General features: G+C 38.7%; 1 protein-coding gene across 1 annotated transcript in view; it reads right to left on the bottom strand.

Annotated features, from left to right (window-relative positions):
* Positions 1-20,488, bottom strand: part of LOC126353899 (fatty acid synthase-like) — a 416,829-nt gene that overhangs the window by 17,129 nt on the left and 379,212 nt on the right. Inside the window, exons 32-33 of the mRNA XM_050003123.1 lie at positions 6,508-7,034; positions 5,022-5,258 (exon numbers count right to left, since the gene is read on the bottom strand). Coding sequence (XP_049859080.1) covers positions 5,022-5,258; positions 6,508-7,034 — 764 coding nt within the window. The remainder of the gene's footprint in view (positions 1-5,021; positions 5,259-6,507; positions 7,035-20,488) is intronic.

Genomic DNA, 20,488 nt, shown 5'->3' with positions numbered 1-20,488 from the left:
TCCAATCCCAAAGAAAGCAGGTGTTGACAGATGTGAAAATTACCGAACTATCAGTTTAATAAGCCACAGCTGCAAAATACTAACACAAATTCTTTACAGACGAATGGAAAACTGGTAGAAGCCAACCTTGAGGAAGATCAGTTTGGATTCCATAGAAATGGTGGAACATGTGAAGCAATACTGACCCTATGACTTATCTTAGAAAATAGATTAAGGCAAACCTCCATTTCTCACATTTGTAGACTTAGAGAAAGCTTTTGACAATGTTGACTGGAATACTCTCTTTCAAATTTTGAATGTGGCAGGGAGTAAAATACATGGGCTATTTACAATTTGTACAGAAACCAGATGGCAGTTATAAGAGTCGAGGGGCATGAAAGGGAAGCAGTGGTTGGGAAGGGAGTGAGACAGGGTTGTAGCCTATCCCTGATGTTATTCAATCTGTGTATTGAGCAAGCAGTAAAGGAAACAAAAGAAAAATTCAGAGTAGGAATTAAAATCCATGGAGAAGAAATAAAAACTTTGAGGTTTGCCGATGACATTGTAATTCTGTCAGACAGCAAAGGACCTGGAAGAGCAGCTGAACAGAATGGACAGTGTCTTGAAAGGATGATATGAGATGAACATCAACAAAAGCTAAACGAGTATAATGGAATGTAATCGAATTAAACCAGGTGATGCTGCAGGATTTAGATTAGGAAATGAGACGCTTAAAGTAGTAAATGATTTCTGCTATTTGGGGACCAAAATAACTGATGATGGTTGAAGTAGAGAGGATATAAAATGTAGACTGGCAATGGCAAGGAAAGTGTTTTTGAAGAAGAGAAATTTGTTAACATTGAGTATAGATTTAAGTGTCAGGAAATCATTTCTGAAAGTATTTGGATGGAGTGCAGGCATGTATGGAAGTGAAATGTGGATGATAAATAGTTTAGACAAGAAGAGAATAGAAGCTTTCAAAATGTGGTGCTACAGAAGAATGCTGAAGATTAGATGGGTAGATCACATAACTAATGAAGAGGTATTGAATAGAATTGGAGAGAAGAGAAATTTGTGGCGCATGTTGAATAGAAGAAGGTATCGGTTGCTAGGGCATATTCAGAGGCATCAAGGGATCACCAATTTAGTGTTGGAGGGCAGTTTGGAGTGTAAAAATTGTAGAGGGAGACCAAGAGATGAATACACTAATGCAGAAGGATGTAGGCTGCATTGAGTACTGGGAGATGAAGAAGCTTGCGCAAAATAGAGTAGCATGGAGAGCTGCATCAAACCAGTCTCTGGATTGAAGACCACAACAACATACTGTAGCCCATAACATTAATAAAGCATTCAATAGAACATAAATACATCTGAGCTTAGCAAAGTACACTTATAGTCAATAAAGAGCATCCAGAGATGTATGCTGACTTGCAGGTTCTAATAGAGTGAGTCCTTTATTGCTCTTCAGTACTTCCCCAGTCCACAACTTGAAGCTATCATATCAACCATTTATCAACAGGCCCCTTCCTGCCTTCTTGCGTTACTTTTCCACTTTTATTGCATTTGAAACTACTCCAAAAATAAATAAATAAATCATGAGATACCAATTTTGATTCAGATGTAACATTGTGTAACAAAATAAATGCCAGAGTGAACGTGAAATGGAAGGATATGGGAGTTCTGAAGATAATACATTGTGAAACCATCAATAGCAGTCACCACCTTCTAGTAATGACAGGTAGAGGGATTAAAGAGGAAAAGGCAGCATAAAGACAGGAAAGATTATAAATGTGGAATTTCAAAGAAAGGAAATGTAAGGAAGAATTTCAGAAGATAGTAAAGAGAAATGTAACAAGGGATGCAATACCATTAGTAGAGGAGGAATGGGGATAATGTAGTATAATGATGGTGAAAGAAACATGAAAAATATGCAGAAAAAACAGTGACAAAAAAGGCTAAATGTATGGGAGAAAAGTAGTGGGACAGTATTGTCTGAAATTCAGTGTAAAGAAGTGTGAAGTACTGGTAACAAAAAGGAGTAAGATGAGAGCAGCAATTGATATAAGCACCAGGGGGCAAGTACTAGAAGAAAGTGGAAAGTTTCAAGTACCTGGTGAGTTTAATAAAAGACAGTCCAAGGAATGATAAGAAAATTAATCAAAGGGGAAAGCAAGCACACGGATTCCTGTGGAGTGTAAGAAGCCTATTATGGAACAAAATGATATCACATAAAAACAATCAAATGCTCCAGTACACATGTGTGAATCAGAAACATGAGTAGTAAAGGTGATCCAGGTGAGGTGCAAATGGGATTGTGAAATGGATTTTAAAGAAAGCAGGGATAGTTCACTCCTTTGCTTCAGCTCGTTTTTCTGTTTCAAACTGTCTGTCTTCTCTCTTCCTCTTTTACACAGCTAAGTCTAACAAATGAGATTGTGAGAGAAATAGTGAAAGAGCAGCCCATGCCCCGCATAGAAAAGACAACATTAAGATGGTATGAGGATGTGAGAAGAATGGGAGTTGGCAGGATACTTGAGCAAGCTTATGAAATGACAATATGGGGCACGAGATCTAGAGGAAGACAGAGGGACAGATGGAGCACTGGACTGAAGGAAGGGAGAAGAGAAGATTGGGACAGAGTGGAGGGAGAAAAATGGTGGGAGAATAGGAAGAGGCAGAAAAGCTTGTGTTCTAAGCTATAGAAGCAGAAGAAGAAAAAGATGAAGATAATTGTGCATCTTTTTCTTCCTTTTTCTCTTTAGTCTAGTCTCTGCTTACATTGTGACAACAGCAAAATCAAAATGATGGTTTAGAGTCAAGCACTTTGTGATAAATGAGAAAAAAAGGTAAGGACAAGTTGCATAGATAACTGAACAAATATCTTACACAAAGTTTCTAGGTGTTCAGTTGGATAATCATTTAAGATGGGGAAAATATGATGAACTAATCAAAAACGATTCACTAAATACTGCCATACTTTAAGAATGATTAGGACAACAAAGAACTACTTGTTTACTATGCTTATGCATGGCCTGTCATGGTATAGTGTACTGTTATGGGGAAATGCAAATTTTGTAAAGCAATCAGTTAAAATTAAAATGCAAACAATAATGATAATGATAGAGGTTAACAGCAGCAAATCACACAGGAAAATTTTTAAAGAATTTAAAATTTTGAATCTTCGAAGCTTGAGAATTATGTGTAACTTAATCACACAGTGAATTCTCAACATTCAACATCCAAGTTCACAACATTGTGAACAGGAAACAATTTAGTTGAGAAGTACATTACAAGGAGCAGAGATCAGCAAAGTATGTTATATGAACCAAACATAACCTGCACTGCACTGCTTGCAGAAATAAAAAAATATAAAGGCATTACATGTATTTAATAAAGAGTTGGAAGTGTTGCTACATAAATAAATTATTGTCATTGATAGAGGTGTGCCATTTTCTTCACGAATGTGTGTGTTATGTTGTGCCATGCCTTTCAACAAAGAAAGTTTTTACTCCTGCTTCTTAGTTTTCACTGTTCCATGCAGCTGGATACCCAGAAAGCTGGGCTTCATGAAAATCAACAATAATTTTATAAATGAAATTACTTGCACACTTCGTGCATTTTCAATTTTAAGATTCAATTTTTTTTTCTATAGACCTATCACGGTCACACTAGCAATGCATTTTTATTACGTGTATTTTGTAGTAAATCTTTCACCTTTTCCAGAATTGTCTGCAGGATGATAATGTCTTTGATGATGAGGAGAGGCAGTTCTTGCCTGGTTATGTCCTTCTAAGTTATACAAAAGAAAAATTTGCTTGAAAAAACTATAAGATTATGAGATAATCAGCTGACCATAACTTATGATCAAGAAACAAATTTTTGAAACTACGACAGATGCACATGAAAGTACCTACAAATAAATGTAACTAATAGTTCCAACAGGTAAGGTAATTTTGTATATTTTCTTGTGTATACACTAACAGTACTAAAAATCTCACCTCATTAAGGTAAACAATGGACACTAATTGTGTCCCATAATGTTATAGTTTAAACTAATTAACAAGGTAGACAAAAATTGTAGAACATTCGCAGTTGGTTTCTGTTCTCATTCATAAACGTGTAGTCCTGTTTGTCATACATCTTTTCCTGTTGGCCAGCATAAAATTTCAGAGGTTACAAGTAAAAGAAACCCCTAGGATTGTATACTGCTAATTTTTTGATGTCTGTATGTTCCTAATACATAATAAAGAGAACTATTGAAAAAAGTTAAATTATGTTTTTTAGGCACAATAACATATTCAAAACAAACGTGATCCAAACAATTGAAAGTATTTTGATTAACCTGTAATGTCCTCAGAATAAAAGATTCCCTAGGCAAAAGTCAATCATGAAAGTAAGATACTAGGCTTTACATCATGTCTGAGGCAAGTTGGTATTAGGATCATCACATTAGAAGTCCATAGATATAACTCACATGGTGCACATGAGTCATTTCATCTAGACATCAATCTAATCACAACTAATGTAAGAGATAGCAAACTAAGGAGAACAATAAATCATGCACATGATATCATGAGAACATATGAAACATTATATACAGTGTTGTGCTCTGGTGTAGAAAGCAAGGCAAGGCAAGATTAATACAAAAGGAATTAGAGGCAGTTAAACCAGAGATTATTTTTATTTTATTTATGGAAATAAAATAGAAATAATCTCTGGTTTAACTGCCTCTAATTCACTTTAATGGCAACTGACAAAACATTTTCATAAGTGACTGTCATCCTTGACATTTCATTGCTAATATATTTGTCTTTGTTGTAATCTCATTTCCCAATATTCTAATTTTAAATGTGGTCTGTCAAGAGGCCCATGTATTTTCTAATCTTCTTGAAATCTCTTTTAATAATGATTGATTCATCAATGCTTAAGAATATAATTGTAGACTGTTTTGTTATTCAATCATATTATAATTTTATTTGTTCTCACATGCCTGAACTGCTGGACACACTCAGTAGTTATTAAATCCACATATCTGTACTTACTTTGTCTTCATCAAGATTGGAAACGAAGTGTGATACTGTTTGTGTTAGAAAACCAACTTCCAAAATCGAGAATGTTGTAAAACCATTTTCTAGTGGATTCAGTAAGAAATCTAGTGTAATCAGAAATACTGTTTCTTCAGATGCTTCCAACTGCCTGGTCATTTCAATACCAATGGCAACGCCCGCAGAGTAACCAAGAAGTATATAAGGACCAGTTGCTCGCACTGCACGCATTTGCTGCAAAAGGATAGACATTGGAACAGAGCTGTATTTATTCATATTTCATTTGTAAATATTATTTGTTTCAAGTAGAAAAGAAATAAACATTTGTCTGCAGAAGGCAAACTGCCATGTTCTTTAAGTCCAAAACTTTTGTCCTCTGTTTCAATCCTACATTCATGTTAGTGCTCTAAGACTGCAAGGCGCATCATAATTATACCATTTCTCTGACATCTTTCTTTTCAGCTTGTATAACTTGACTTACAAATTTAACCTAGAGTGAAGAGCCACATAGAATTAGTGATAAGCAATGTATTGGAAGGTAATTTAGCACCTGTGCACACATGGCACCATCCTAGCTTTTGAACTAACAGTTCCCTCCTCAGGGAGGAGAGAAGGATAGGTCGTAGAAGGTTAAAAATGAAGGGTCCAGGATGAGACGGACCCACCTATTGCAAGGATGAGGTAAAACTCAGATCTTTGTCTCCCTCATCCTCACAACAGATGTTAGTGCTGAGGACCCCTATCTTCTCCCTGGGAAAGGAACTACTAGTTTCAAATGCTAGGAAAAGTGTCATGTACTTATATACATAACTATTAGCAGCACTTGTATTGCACCTCCTGTAAGTAAGTGCTGGGCAACAATTATGTCATATACTTTTATAGATTTTTCAAATGATTTATTTTTTATTTTCAGTGCTATTAATGGCAACTACTCTGCTCCTTGTTCAGCTAAATACTTGTGTCTCACAAATGGTCTCACTGTTGTGAGGATGTAAAAGAAAGAGAGATGGGGAGTGGAAAGGGGGGGGGGGGGGGGAGAAGAGAGAAGGGGAGAGCGAGAGAGAAAGGGAAAGAAAAGGGGTGGGGGAGATTTTTGATTTGCCAGTCAAGTTGTATGGATCTTCTTCCCAGTACCAGCACATCAGAAACCAGCAAGTAATTGGTTCTCTCAGGCTCTTCTTCCCCCCAGCTTTTGCCTATTCTTGCTTTTCTTTTTTTTTCTGCCTCATTTCTTGTATTAACTCTTTGGATGCTGTGCTGTTCCCTCTTTCCAATCCAACATCAGACTTATGGCTCACTTTTATTAAATATGTGTTGTTTTAATATATTTGTTAAATTTGTCAGTCAAGTGGTTACATTATTTTGAAACTACACAGTAGGACAATCAGCAGCATTAAACATTTGAAATTCTGTACTTCTAGTTGCATAAAGCACTTAATCCTAATAAGATTTTTTACAAGTGTGCTATTTCTATCTTACTCACTCTGACATAAAATGTAGCAAGCTCTATAAGTGTTGTGCGTGGTGATCCATAAGAAAGCTGTAGTCCATAGACTGCTCTCTTCATGCTCTGTGCAGTTTCTTGTAAGAGCCTGCAAGTTCCATCTATTGGATGCACAAAGAACATGGGCACTGCCTGACAACAGGTTTCATTGGCAAGCGTCACCAGAGTCTCTTCCGGAACAAGCGGAGAAGCACTGAAGTCCAAAAGTACAAACTCCTTTTCAGCTGTATTCGAATGTTTCTCTTCTGTCTTTTCCATTTGGAAATGCTCAATTCTTTTTGGCGCATCAGCTTCACTAATGGGACTTGTTCTGCCACTGGGTTCTGATGGGTATGCTCTGTCAAAATCAAACAGATTCTGAACAGTGAGAGTACGAACTTCCTCTGCACTAAGGGATTTTCCATAATATTGCTCAATGCAGAGACGTATCTCTATTTGCATTAATGAGTCCATGCCAAGTGATTCTAACGTCATGTCTGGTGATAAGCTGCTACTGTCAGGTAGTCCTGGAATTGAAAACAGACTTATGAAAAGTTTTACCCAATCTTACATTTCACATTTATTTTCAGAACACTGAATGGAATAGGGTATTTGACCATTATCTGGAAATTGTCTTAAATGATTAACTATGTCATTTTATGCTCCTAATGTGCTCCCCCCCCCCCTTAAATTTCAGTATTATTTTATAAAAACATAAATGAAATTCAAATAATTTGAAAGCCCTTTAAAACACTCCATTCGAGTCATGTGATGCCTGTGACATCACTGACTAGCTCGCTGCTCCTACTGTCATAATTCTACCTTACAGTGATGCATTGTTTTGCAATCTACGTTTCAGAAAATGGGTTACAAATGGTGTGTAGTACCATACTGTACAAATACATCTATGAAAACTCCTGAAATGTATTTTTGAGTTTTGCAGAGAATGAGAAGATGTGTAAAATGTGGCTGCACTGTACCAGCAAATTGCTACCATGTTGATACACAAGTTCAGAAACTTAATTAAAAATTTGTAGTACTGTGAAGTTAATATTAACTTACCTCTGAGATATGTTCTCCCACTGTTACACCGAAAGATGGCATCATTCAACAAAACTATATGCCTAGTGAAAATTGTCATTTAACCCACCTGTACCTTAATTATTCGATAGGTTAGTTGTTAAGAGTGGTAAACCATCAAATTTTATGAGATGATGTCCATAAATCGCTGGTTTTAATCTAACCTAAAAGAACATTTTAACTTATTTGTAAAATGACTCAATAGTCCTCTCATATGAAAACCAAATCACTATTACAAAACTTCAAGTTACCGATCAGAAACAGAATATCATTGTGTTTCCCTTGCTTTTTCATGTGCTTACATTTGCAATCACTATCACAAACATCATGTCAAAAAAGATATTTCCCAGTTATTGCTTTTACCTTATTAGAAACAATGTTTTTATCTCCGTACTATACAGCTAGGATCCTTATTGTTTAAACTTTTGCGCTTTCATCATCTTACGTCTGCTTCAGACACTAACATTATTTTACACTCACAAACATCACAGGCCTTATGTTTGTGTCAACTGCATGTTGTACACACTTTATATCTCGCCATATAACCTCACCGTCCAACACCTCATGGTACTGTGAGCACATGGTGATGTCTTCACTATTGGCAATGCTTCCCAAAAATGTGAATTGCTTGTTCGCAAAGTAAATGTGCTTCTTCTCTGTTGTCTATTTCTCAGACTAAGACTAATGCGAAGCTATATGTAATATAAACCACAATCAAAACAACTGCTACAATCAGTTCTTGTTAATGCTATTTCAGTATTTTCTATAAAACTTTTAAAAACATATGACTCTTTCAGGACTTTCTTTACTTTTCTCATTTTTTAAATTTTTTTTAATGGAAAATGGATTAGGTCATGGGATGATGGAGGCAAGGTGGGCGGGGGTCGCAACCCAAGGCCTGGCCACAATATCCCCTCCCCTCACATTCCTGGGAATGTATTACAATGAATGCAACGGTTTTATCATTTTGGATGCTTATTTCCATTTATTTTTATTTTGTTAGCTGTTTTTTGTTATTTTATTTATTTAATTTTTTCTTTTTTTAAGCAGTAAGTAACTGAAACTATTAAGTACATTCATTGCGTTGAATTGGGGACACACGTAACTGAAAACATTATGAAGAGGAATCTTTCCCACTGGGGACAAAAAGACGAAAGGTGCCAAAGGCTACTACACAGTGTGAGGGGTCACGAGAAAACTCTCCATCTGCTTTGTCATCCAGGTTCACCATGGTGGATGTGAATATGTTCCCTGGTGTCCACCCTCTGCAGGTCTCGGATTAGTGTCTCGAGTTCTGGGAATGGCTTATGCCATGGGGGTTGGTCTTTGGTGCCCGTACACAATTGTAGTCTCTTCCAAACACCAGATGGTCGTGGCGGCCTTGGTATGGTGGGGCGATGTCTTCTGCAAAGTATTGTGAATGTTCGCGACATGTCTGTCCTGGAAGGTGTGTAGGTATTGATAAGGTGGACACCCAATACTGTGAGTGCCATTCTTCTCGCCCCAGGTAGAAAGTGGATATCGTCCGCCAAAGAAGTAAAGCGACGCTGCTGCCTGTGGGGGGAGGCTGGAGAGATGCAAGTGTCATAACCAGACATGCCTGGGACGTCGTCGATGTACATCTCCTGGAGAAGGGCTATATTGATGGAAGCAGAATTCAACATATCCTGAAGCAAGGATAACTTCGCGCATCCATATAGTGTTGATATTTATAGCAACAACATGATAAGTTTTAGGTATATCCGTAGCACCTGTGTTTGCCATCAACACTCTTGTAAGTGGTGTGTGCATGTGACGTCAAGCTGTCTCATAGATGACACTGCTGGTGGATAAGGATGATCTGTGGTGGGGCGAATTCCCTTGTGTGTTGACCAACATGATGGGCAAGGAGTTTTCCTCACCGTCATCCACCCAGTTGCCATGAGATATCATTGGCTGTTGGAGGCTGTTGGTGGGTGGTGGAGCACTCGGCACAGACTCCTTCAGTGCTACTAGCTGGTAATCGGCAGTGGTTGTCTGCATGTGGTCCTGCTGTTCTGTGGGGTGGGGGGGACTGACGCCATCACCATGGCGATCTGTTGGATGGGATGTTACTGTGGCCTCTGTACCACCGGTACCATCGTCGGATTGTACACAGTCCATGTCAGACGTTTGATGCAAGCATTCGTCTGTTGGAGCACGCCGCCGTCTCTTGTGTTTTTGCAGGGAACACTGTTTATGGATGTGTGTTTCAGTATCCGAATGTGGGTGGATCTCTTCAGCTGCTCCATTGCCTGGAAGAAAAGCCACTGTCAACACAACCCATGGGTCAATGTCCCTCCTGTCATCTGTGCTTTCTTGCAAGGTTGGTCAGTGATTGTCCTGAGGAGGGGGCGCCATTGTAGTGGCTGGATCCGGTATTGCAGAATCTATCATGGCCTTGTTATTGGGGGTGGCTATCAGATGAATGTGGTTGGTATGGGAAAGGGTGGCAGCCCGTGCAATCCTGGCATAATTGAGAGGATAGGTCTTCACTATAGAAGGAGTAATAGATTCACCTGTGGGGATCTGAGCAAGCCACCTTCAGAGACAATCCGGCCTGACGAGTCCTCCTTGGCCACCAACCAGAGCAAGTGCATGGCTGTCCATCATACATAATAATCGCCCTAAATCCGCTGATGACAAGATAGGATGGTACATGTTTTGACAGTTCAATTTTGATCTGTTGTACCCTGTTAAAAACCTGGCACATTGTATAGGTGGTCCATTTTTTGGCCATGTGGCTGACCACTCTGCCCTAAGTCTGGAAAGCTGTGGTGACTACATCTGGTGGAACTTCAAACGGGAGTTTGAAGACTTCTATCGTACAGAGGCCAAGCCCAGTGTGATCAATAGAGACTGCCTAATATGACCATCAGAATGTTTGAATTTAAGATCATTTGCATGTGTGCGCATGATTCTGTTGTACACCTTGTCACTTACTAACAAGACGTAGACAACACTGCTTGTGATACAGAGATGGATACCAATTATGCCCTGTCGTTCAATTTTAACATCATCACGTAGAAAACATTCCACTTCAAAAGCTCGTGGCTGTGAATGATCGGGTTGAAAACTGATCTTGATGGTGGTTTGTCTGTATGAATGTGCCATATTACATATTTAGTGATGGACTCTAAACTAATGACGACGAAGTAGTAAACAACTTCGGGCACTCACGACTGTGCGGATCGGATGTAAACAGGATGTCCTTGCTGCAGCACTGCGGAAAGCAGACTGGATTCGAACATGTGATCTCTGCATCTCCAGTCGGATGCACTATCCATTATGCCACCAAATACCTGTTCTGAGCAAAAGTGCATGTTCTGAGCAAAAGCTCTGCTGAGTGTCTTCTGCAGAGAAAAATCAGCACTAAATTTTACCAAGAATAATTTTATTATACTTTGGGTTGTAGATCATGACTGACAGTTGACAATCTAGTCATCATATATATTGACCCATTTGCAAAAGTTCTACAATTCCTTAGTTTTGAACAAGTTTAATGAAATTGCGGGGAGCAACGAAAAGAATGTCCGTCATGCTGCTCTAAATGGATGGAGCATAAACGTTTCAGCTTTTGTAGGGCTTCCACTATCAGTGACCACAAAATTCATTTCTATTGTTACTTAAAGGTTGTAATTGTGTCTTCCATAACTGTCTGCAGAAGAAGTATGTAATGCTCCTATAACACACATATAGCTTCAGCTTACTCCTACAGAGTGTATACGCAGACAAGGAAAAAAAAATGTCTGGATCGTCTGTACGCAAATAGAATTTTCTAATGTTAAGTGACTGTATACTTTCCCTTGGAACCATAAAACATATCAATCCTTTGAATGGTTAATCTTTTGCACACCGGTGTAGAATTCCCGGCACTTTAGAAAACAAAAAATGGCAAAAAATTAGTTTGGAAAGATCTCTGACGTGCAGCAACATGTACCCTGCATATTTTTGTATTATGATATGCTGCATATTTCATATTACGAAAGTATAAATTTAATTCCTCCAAAAACAGCACATCAGTTTTCGAAGCATTGAAATAAGCCAATCATAGCTCATGTTATATGATCTCAATAGGCGATGACAGTAGGTATTCATAGCATACAACACGTGATGTAGTCAGCCAGTAGCAACATCACTTTTAAGTAGTGTGAATGCACAAATAGGAAAAGTTAATGATTTAAATTAATATAAGTAGCACAGCTACAAGCAAAGCTAAACTTTCATATATAATATTCGCCTCAAAGATTAATAAGCTACAAGAGAAGCTAAGCTTTTGCATTTGATACTGGTCTTTCTTGCATGTGTTACAATTTAAGATACATCACACAAAATTTCCTAGGTAATATTTTGAATGACAACATAAATGTCTGGCCTTTTGGGCTCAAAATTCTTCTATGTGGCTGGTCTTCAAAGTATTAAATTTTAAATGAAAGGCAAACACTCTTTGATTTAAGAAATTCATCACACATGCTCACACATAACATAATTCATCTTGCATAAAAGTAAATCTTCTTTGAAAGAAAAGCTTTTCACAATATTTTCCCACAATGTGTTAGAAATAATTTTGTTTCAGTAGTTACTATTGCATGCCAGAAAACACATGTTCTGTGTGTGCACAGCTACATTGGCATCGGAAGCTTGTATGTTCAAGCATATGAAGCATTAATATCTTACATTACATCATAAAATAAACAGGGCATAAGAGGATACTGCAAGATCATCGAAAACCATACCTTAAATGCAAGAGCATCGAAAACCATACTTAAATGAATAATTTGGCTTAAAGTGTACATTCGTATGTCCAGATTCATGATCAAATAGGCCCCAACCTCATAGTAAGCTTTTCTGTGTGGTTTTCAGGAGGTAAATTTTCTTGGAGTACCAGTACTGCATTACCTCATGTTTGGTTCTTTAACATGGCATAATGCTATATGTGCCAGAGGATGAGAACGTGCAATTGAAATTCAGCAAACAGTTAAAACTAGCCAGTAGTGTGGAATTATACAATTCATTTCAAAGAAATTGACTGCCTCAGTGAAAAAGATTAACAAAAGCCAAATTTCTTTACCATCTCAGATCTTTAGGTCTGTGCCTCAGGACTGTAGTAGGGTTTCATACAGAGGACATGGTCATTGTCTTGTGTGTTTTGTATTTTTTACGAAGTGTCATAATCCTTGATTTAGTGTATGATGTCTGTCACAAAGGATATGAGTCAGGCCAGAGTAGTGTTTTATTAAATTTTCTGGTAATCTCTCTTTCTGCACAGATGTACAAATCCATAAACAAGCCTCCTGGGCTCTGTCTCACTAGCTTGTGCTTGGCATTATAGTGCTCTCAGTCCGTCTATGGACATCCCAAGAGTTAGCTGTTTTGCTTCCTTGTTCCTGATGATGAGCTGTTTCACACAGTCATCCTGAGTATGATCTGTTTAACATTTTGGCTTTGAGACTGTGAATCAGATAGAATAACATGAAGCCTACAGTGTCTTGCTTCTCAGTGTTATATGAAAAGGTCACAATGTGCAGTTTTGTGTCCCAATCTCTCTGTTTACCATCAGCATACATCAAGAGCACATCTGTCAAAATGCATTTAAAGCATTCTGTGACGCCGTTCATCTACAGGTAGTTGGCATTTGTCAGTCTGTGGATGATGTTGCAACATGAAATTCCCTCTGATACTAGTGTCACTTGTAAAACTTCTCCACTATCAGATGTCATCACACAAGCTGCTCCATGCTTCAAAATAATGTCTTTTACAAGAAACCTTTCAATTTCCAGAGCATCAGCTGTCAGGAAAGCTTTGGTAACAGAATAGCAAGTAAGATAGTCTGTGACAACTAAGATCTAATGATTTCCAGTTGTTGACTTAAGAAACCCCCCCCGAAAGTATGATTCCAATTTGGTGGAATGGTGCTGTTGCACACAGAATTGGTATTAAATGATTTAGAGATAATTGCAGCACATGCTACCATTACTGGTATTTCTTGCAGCAGCGCACATAACATTTAATGTATCAGCATAGACCTGTCCAGTGATCTGATCTGCATCTGATTCTGTCCAGAGTCTTCATGAATCCCAGGTGACCAGATATTGGAGCATCATGGAAATACTTCAAGATAGCTGACCATAGATGAGCTAGAAAGACTAGCAACCATTTCCGCCCTATCATATCATAGTTCCTCATATACACTGTTCCATTTATTAATTGAAATCCTCTTGTGGTTGTTTCTTCATTCTTCAAGGCTTCTGTGGTTTTTAGTAATGCTGGAACATTCCCCTGTTCAGCTGGAATGTCATATAATGCAGTAATGACTGAGATTTCATCCACGCTGTTGTGTTGTGCAAAAAGATTGCCTAAAAAGCAGTTGAATTCTTTGTGTTTGCATCTGCTTTTGTGTACCACTGTGACATCCTTCTGAACCCTCAGTGCCTATCTCACCAGATGACCTGACAGATCTTTCAGGGCAGTTCATCTTGAACGTGGAAGAGAACTTCAGAAGCATATGCAATCACTTTTACTGCACATGCCTGAATTTCCACTAGAACTGCACCTATTTAATAACCAGTAGTACTGATATGAAGTTCTGTCTCAGAATTCTCATTGTACAATGGTAGGACTGGGGAAGATGTTAGCCTCCACAAGGACAAAGAAAGGTCTTTCTGATATCTCTTTCCAGGAAAATTTCTCATCTGCCTGTAGTAGTTCTTGCAAGGAACATATCTTAGTACACAAGTCCTTCACACATTTGTGGTAGTACAAGCACATTCCAAGAAAAACTTTCACATCACAAATGTGCTGAGGAGATGGAAACACTACAACTGCTCTTATTTTCTCTGGATTGGGGTGGAGTCCATTGTCATTAACTAGGTGCCCAAAATTTTTATTTTTTGGTTGATGAAAAAGCACTTTTTCAAATTCAGGCCACTTGGTCTGTCCTTTCTCCACTCTGGTGTTGAAAGCATCCAAAATCTGGCACAGGAGGGTTAACACTCACTGATGTTTTACCTCAGTCAGGCTAGATCCTATTGAGAGTTTGAGAGTATCTTCTTCCATTACTTATGTCTGAGTGGTTATGGAGAATGATTCTTCATCAGTGGCACTAAGCTGGCCATCCTGGACTGGTTTTGCTGTTCCTGCACATATATCTCTACAGATGAGTGGTGACTCCTGGACCACCTGTATGCACAGATACCTAGATTTGTTTTGTGAGCCTGAGAAACTTTTTGCAATTGCCAAAACATTCATAGTTTAACTGAGCATCTAGGTTGATGATGGCAGAATAACAAGATCTTTAACAGCAAACTACTGCTCAGAGTGAACTTTGTTACGTACATATGTTGGAATATCTTTGTCAGTCTGGAGCTCTGATCTGAAACAGTCTAAGACTGCATGTGAGGACTGCAAGAAGTTCCATCTGAGGAAAACATTATGACTACATCTGTTAAAACCATGAATTTGAGGGTCAGTGTTCTGTAATTGATAGTTATTCTTCTAATACATGTTTGTGTCAGTTGGACATATTTCCCATTTGCAACATTCAGCATGATTGCTTTCATATTGCCGAACATAGTCTTCTTTAGCTAGTGATAACAAGTATTCAACATTACAGAACAAGATGCACCTGAGTCGACTCGTGCTTGGACTGGTTGGTTACCAGTGATGACTTCAATGAGGTTTCCTGACATCTTGTTAACTGTTGCCCATGGAGGATTTCAATCTGTGATGACCTCACCTCCATAGTTTTCCTGACATTAGCAGCTAGGCACGAGGCTGGTACCTCTGTACAGTGACTGGGAATGGCTACAGCTTGTTGAGGAGTGATCTTGTCCAGGGTATGGCAACAGGCTTTCATCCCATAGGTCAACCAGAATCATTTGCAGTTGACTGGCTTGCATAGGACTTTTGTGATGATTAACGTCTTGTGGTGTAATAGTGATTGAACACTCCATCTTTTTTCTCTGCAATAGCATACATCATGTCAAGGCTATTGACAGAGGAACATACCAGCATGTTATTCTCCATCCTCCAAATATCTGTTCTTTTGTGAAGTGTTATGCTTGATGGAGAAGGTGGATGTGCATGTTTGTTGGATTCTGGGTTGTCTGATGGCTGCCAGCATAAGTCTGAGTTCCAAATTCCATTCTCAATGGCTTGCATATCTTTTTACTCAGTCTGACATTTCTGGCTGCCATAAACTGCTGTATCTCTTATCTTAGTATGTGGCTTACAAGAGAGGCAAGGTCTTATTGTTCTTCCACAGCTGCTACAAGAAACACATTTGGGAGTTGCCCATACCTCTTTTTCCAGAAGAGACTGGTACATGTTGTTGTTGTTGTTGTGGTCTTCAGTCCTGAGACTGGTTTGATGCAGCTCTCCATGCTACTCTATTTTGCGAAAGCTTCTTCATCTCCCAGTACCTAGTGCAACCTACATCCTTCTGAATCTGCTTAGTGTATTCATCTCTTGGTCTCCCTCTACGATTTTTACCCTCCACGCTACCCTCCAATACTAAACTGGTGATCCCTTGATGCCTCAGAACATGTCCTACCAACTGATCCCTTCTTCTGGTCAAGTTGTGCCACAAACTTCTCTTCTCCCCAATCCTATTCAATACCTCCTCATTAGTTATGTGATCTACCCATCTAATCTTCAGCATTCTTCTGTAGCACCACATTTCGAAAGCTTCTATTCTCTTCTTGTCCAAACTATTTATCGTCCATGTTTCACTTCCATACATGGCTACACTCCATACAAATACTTTCAGAAATGACTTCCTGACCCTTAAATCTAGACTCGATGTTAACAAATTTCTCTTCTTCAGAAAAGCTTTCCTTGCCATTGCCAGTCTACATTTTATATCCTCTCTACTTCGACCATCATAAGTTATTTTGCTCCCCAAATAGCAAAACTCTTTTACTACTTTAAGTGTCTCATTTCCTAATCTAATTCCCTCAGCATCACCCGACTTCATTCGACTACATTCCATTATCCTCGTTTTGCTCTTGTTGATGTTCATCCTATATCCTACTTTCAAGACACTATCCATTCCGTTCAACTGCTCTTCCAAGTCCTTTGCTGTCTCTGACAGAATTACAATGTCATCGGCGAACCTCAAATTTTTATTTCTTCTCCATGGATTTTAATATCCACTCCAAACTTTTCTTTTGTTTCCTGTACTGCTTGCTCAATATACAGATTGAATAACATCGGGGAGAGGCTACAAGCCTGTCTTACTCCCTTCCCAACCACTGCTTCCCTTTCATTTCCCTCGATTCTTATAACTGCCATCTGGTTTCTGTACAAATTGTAAATAGCCATCCACTCCCTGTATTTTACCCCTGCCACCTTTAGAATTTGAAAGAGAGTATGCCAGTCAACATTGTCAAAAGCTTTCTCTAAGTCTACAAATGCTAGAAACGTAGGTTTGCCTTTCCTTAATCTTTCTTCTAAGATAAGTCGTAAGGTCAGTATTGCCTCACGTGTTCCAGTATTTCTACGGAATCCAAACTGATCTTCCCCGAGGTCGGCTTCTACTAGTTTTTTCATTCATCTGTAAAGAATTTGTGTTAGTATTTTGCAGCTGTGGCTTATTAAACTGATTGTTTGGTAATTTTCACATCTGTCAACACCTGCTTTCTTTGGGATTGGAATTATTATATTCTTCTCGAAGTCTGAGGGTATTTCGCCCGTTTCATACATCTTGCTCACCAGATGGTAGAATTTTGTCAGGACTGGCTCCCCCTAGGCCGTCAGTAGTTCCAATGGAATGTTGTCTACTCCGGGGGCCTTGTTTCGACTCAGGTCTTTCAGTGCTCTGTCAAACTCTTCATGCAATATCGTATCTCCATTTTCATCTTCATCTTCATCTACATCCTCTTCCATTTCCAAAATATTGTCCTCAAGTACATCGCCCTTGTATAGACCATCTATATACTCCTTCCACCTTTCCGCTTTCCCTTCTTTGCTTAGAACTGGGTTTCCATCTGAGCTCTTGATGTTCATACAAGTGGTTCTCTTATCTCCAAAGGTCTCTTTAATTTTCCTGTAGGCAGTATCTATCTTACCCCTAGTGAGATAAGCCTCTACAATCTTACATTTGTCCTCTAGCCATCCCTGCTTAGCCACTTTGCACTTCCTGTTGATCTCATTTTTGAGACGTTTGTATTCCTTTTTGCCTGCTTCATTTACTGCATTTTTATATTTTCTCCTTTCATCAATTAAATTCAATATTTCTTCTGTTACCCAAGTATTTCTACTAGCCCTCGTCTTTTTACCTATTTGATCCTCTGCTGCCTTCACTACTTCATCCCTCAAAGCTACCCATTCTTCTTCTACTGTATTTCTTTCCCCCATTCCTGTCAATTGTTCCCTTATGCTCTCCCTGAAACTCAGTACAACCTCTGGTTCTTTCAGTTTATCCAGGTCCCATCCCCTTAAATTCCCACATTTTTGCAGTTTCTTCAGTTTTAATCTACAGTTCATTACCAATAGATTGTAATCAGAGTCCACATCTCCTCCTGGAAATGTCTTACAATTTAAAACCTGGTTCCTAAATCTCTGGCTTACCATTATATAATCTATCTGATACCTTTTAGTATTTCCAGGGTTTTTCCATGTATACAACCTTCTTTCATGATTCTTAAACCAACTGTTAGCTATGATTATATTGTGCTTTGTGAAAAATTCTACTACGCGGCTTCCTCTTTCATTTCTTAGCCCCAATCCTAGTCACCTACTATGTTGCCTTGTCTCCCTTTTCCTACACTCGAATTCCAGTCACCCATGACTATTAAATTTTCGTCTCCCTTCACTGAATAATTTCTTTTATTTCATCATACATTTCTTCAATTTCTGCGGCATCTGCAGAGCTAGTTGGCATATAAACTTGTACTACTGTAGTATGTGTGGGCTTTGTATCTATCTTGGCCACAATAATGCGTTCACTATGCTGTTTGTAGTAGCTTACCTGCATTCCTATTTTCCTATTTATTATTGAACCTACTCCTGCATTATCCCTATTTGATTTTGTGTTTGGAACCCTGTAGTCACCTGACCAGAAGTCTTGTTCCTCCTGCCACCGAACTTCACTAATTCCCACTATATGTGACCTTAACCTATCCATTTCCCTTTTTAAATTTTCTAACCTACCTGCCTGATTAAGGGATCTGACATTCCACGCTCCGATCCTTAGAACGCCTGTTTTCTTTCTCCTGATAACGACATCCTCTTGAGTAGTCCCCACCCGGAGATCCAAATGGGGACTATTTTACCTCTGGAATATTTTACCCAAGAGGACGCCATCATAATTTAATCATACAGTAAAGCTGCATGCCCTCGGGAAAAATTACGGCCATAGTTTCCACTTGCTTTCAGCTGTTCGCAGTACCAACACAGCAAGGCCGTTTTGGATATTGTTACAAGGCCAGATCAGTCAATCATCCAGACTGTTGCCTTTGCAACTACTGAAAAGGCTGCTGCCCCTCTTCAGGAACCACACATTTGTCTGGCCTCTCTACAGATACCCCTCCATTGTGGTTGCACCTACGGTACGGCTATCTGTGTCGCTGAGGCACGCAAGCCTCCCCACCAACGACAAGGTGCAGTGTTCATGCGGGGGGAGACTGGTACATGTCTTCTGCAAATCCTTTCATCAAATCCTTTTGCCAGAAGAGACTGGTACATGTCTTCTGCACATCCTTTCATCAAATGTGAGATTTTGTTGGTTTCTGCCATATTTGGATTCACAATGTGGCATAGTGCCAAAACAAGAATTGTGTCATTTTCCCCATGATGAGCTCTAACATGGAAAGTAAGCGTTTCCGGACGAATGTCCACATAACATATTTTCTTTCTTTGTGTATGAGGAATGCTTGCTGAAAGTTTGGCTGTACCTTTTTGTAACACCCTGTATATATAAATGATTTAGGAGGCAAACTGAGTAGCAGTCTTACGTTGTTTGCAGATGATGCTGCCCTTTATTATCTCATGAAGTTATCTGAAGATCAAAACAAAGTGCAATTAGTAAAAGTGTGAGGTCATCTGTATGAGTGTTATAAGTAATCTGTTAAACTTTGGTTACACAAGAAATCAGTCAAATATAAAGGCTGTAATTTCAACTAAATACCTAGGAATTACTATTATGAACAACTTAAATTGGTGTGGGATCCTTCCTAGACATGATTAATGGGGTACATTGAAAAAGTTCAGAGAAGAGCAAAATGTTTTGTATTATTGAACAATTGGGGAGAGAGAGTCACTGACGTGATACGAGATTTGGGGTGGACATAATTAAAATCAAGGCATTTTTTCAATGCGGCAGAATCTTAAAATGAAATTTCGAACACCAACTTTCTTCTCTGAATTAAAAAATATTTTTTTGGCACCACCCTACATAGGGAGAATCTATTATCATAATAAAATAAGGGAAATCAGAGCTTGCATGGATTGATTAGATATTTGTTTCTTCTGCACACTGTCAAGATTGGAATAACAGAGAATTATTGTGAAGGTGGTTTGATGAACTCTCTGCCAGGCACTTAGGTGTGATTTGTAGAGTATCCATGTAGATCTAGATGTGGATGAACAAAAGCATTTTACTGTGTCAGTCACTAATGCCTTTAAACAAATCTCCATACTTAGGTATAAGTGGTGCATGAGGGAAGTAGCTTGATTTGTATCTTTCAAACAGAAAACAAAAGTTGTACTGATGAGTCAAGAAAGTGTCTCAACATCATCAGAATGGGGTACCATCAATTGCGGAGTGCCTTGAGGCTCAGTTATGGGTCTCTACTTTTTATTAATGATCTACCTCTTTGTACATAACATTGCAAATTCACCGTCTTTGCCAATGACACACTGCTACTTATTGATAATTCATTAG

This window comes from Schistocerca gregaria, chromosome 3 (assembly GCF_023897955.1).
Source record: "Schistocerca gregaria isolate iqSchGreg1 chromosome 3, iqSchGreg1.2, whole genome shotgun sequence".
Taxonomy (NCBI): domain Eukaryota; kingdom Metazoa; phylum Arthropoda; class Insecta; order Orthoptera; family Acrididae; genus Schistocerca; species Schistocerca gregaria.
The sequence above is the reverse complement of the archived record's forward strand: the minus strand, read 5'-3'. Positions and strand labels throughout refer to the sequence as shown.